The sequence below is a fragment of the Mus caroli genome, unplaced genomic scaffold (genome assembly GCF_978045245.1).
Source record: "Mus caroli unplaced genomic scaffold, Mus_caroli_1 scaffold_2, whole genome shotgun sequence".
NCBI classification, from domain to species: domain Eukaryota; kingdom Metazoa; phylum Chordata; class Mammalia; order Rodentia; family Muridae; genus Mus; species Mus caroli.
This window is the reverse complement of record NW_028227257.1, coordinates 68,537,849-68,539,409: the sequence shown is the minus strand read 5'-3', so window position 1 is coordinate 68,539,409 and position 1,561 is coordinate 68,537,849. Positions and strand designations below refer to the sequence as shown.

General features: G+C 38.1%; 1 protein-coding gene across 1 annotated transcript; it reads right to left on the bottom strand.

The window, feature by feature from the left end:
• Positions 1 to 307: 307 nt before the first annotated feature.
• On the bottom strand, positions 308 to 1,246 carry LOC110289417 (olfactory receptor 4F15-like). The gene has a single exon (XM_021155612.2). The coding sequence runs from the start codon at positions 1,244 to 1,246 to the stop codon at positions 308 to 310; it is 939 nt and encodes a 312-aa protein (XP_021011271.1).
• Positions 1,247 to 1,561: the final 315 nt, after the last annotated feature.

The window sequence follows — 1,561 nt, the reverse complement described above, 5'->3', positions numbered from 1 at the left end:
AGGGAACAATCATAAATTTAAAGAAAATATTCTTAATTTATCTTGAAAAATCATCAAGGTAAAATACTGTATAGAATCACTCTGACTATTAAATATTTGATATGAAGAATCCAGCACAGAATCTGAGGCATAAAAAACTCCATTTCTAAATCCCCTTATCCATGTTTATTAAGGTATTAGATAACTTGGTAAACTCCTAAATTTAATCTGATATATAAAATCGTTAATAAAAAACTGAAATGTGACTGACTTTATTTTCCTCATTGTCACTGAGTGTAGAGTTGCCTTTGTTGTTTTTATAAGGTATTTAGGAGACCTTCCTGTAATTCACAAGCTGGGAGCAGAGTTTCCTCATTGCTGCCTTCATCTCCTTGTTCCTGAATGTGTAGATGACTGGATTCAGAAAAGGGGTGAGAACTGCATCAAAAATGGCAAGAAATTTGTCTAAGTGTGATGAAGGGAAGGGCCAAGTGTAGAAGAAGATTAATGGTCCAAAGAACAAAACCACCACAGTCACATGAGCCGACAAAGTAGAGAGGGCCTTGGATATGCTGCCTGAAGAGTGTTTCCTAACAGTCACCAAAATGAAGATGTAAGAAATGATGAGTATGAAGAAGGATCCCACAGAGATGAGTCCACTGTTGGCTGTGACCATGAACACCAATTTACTGGTCTCTGTGCAAGCAAGTTTAATAAGCTGAGGAAGATCACAGTAAAAGCTGTCCAATATATTAGGTCCACAGAAGGGCAAGTCTACAACAAAAGCTAGTTGGGCCACTGAGTGAATAAGTCCAAGGACCCAGGACACTGCCAAAATTAAAATGCATATTTGTGGTCTCATGATGGTCAAGTAGTGAAGAGGTTTACATATGGCTACATACCTATCAAAGGCCATGGCTATGAGAAGCACCATTTCCGTGCCCCCAATAGCATGAATAAAGAAGATCTGAGTTATACAACCTCCAAATGAGATGGCTTTGTGCTTTCTAAAAAGGTCAAAAATCATCTTGGGTGCTGCAATAGAGCAAACTCCAAGGTCAAGAAATGAGAGATTGGCCAGCAGGAAGTACATGGGGGAATGCAGGTTGGAATCAGCAGTCACGGAAAACACAATGAGGAGGTTTCCCATCACACTTGCTATGTAGAACATGGAGGAAAAGAGGAAGAGAAGCAACTGGATTCCCCATCTATTGGAGAGTCCCAAGAACACAAACTCAGACACAACAGAGTGATTGGCTTTATCCATTGCTGTGGGGAAAAAAAGAGTTGTATACAACAAAACCTGAAAAAGGCAGAGAATAAAAAACAAACAAACAAACAAATACAACAACAAAACCAACCAAGCTTTCTCTGTAGTTAGTAATTGAATCAGTTTCAGACTGTAAACAAAACACATTCCTGCATAGAGCCAATATATCTCAGCATAACTTCTATTTGCAGAAATTTGTCAGCCATTCAATACCATGAGCCACTACACATCATGTCCTCTATTCCCTAACTTTATCCAAATACAAGTTGGGAAATGTTTACAGATAAGAATTAGAAAAAAACAAATAATTGA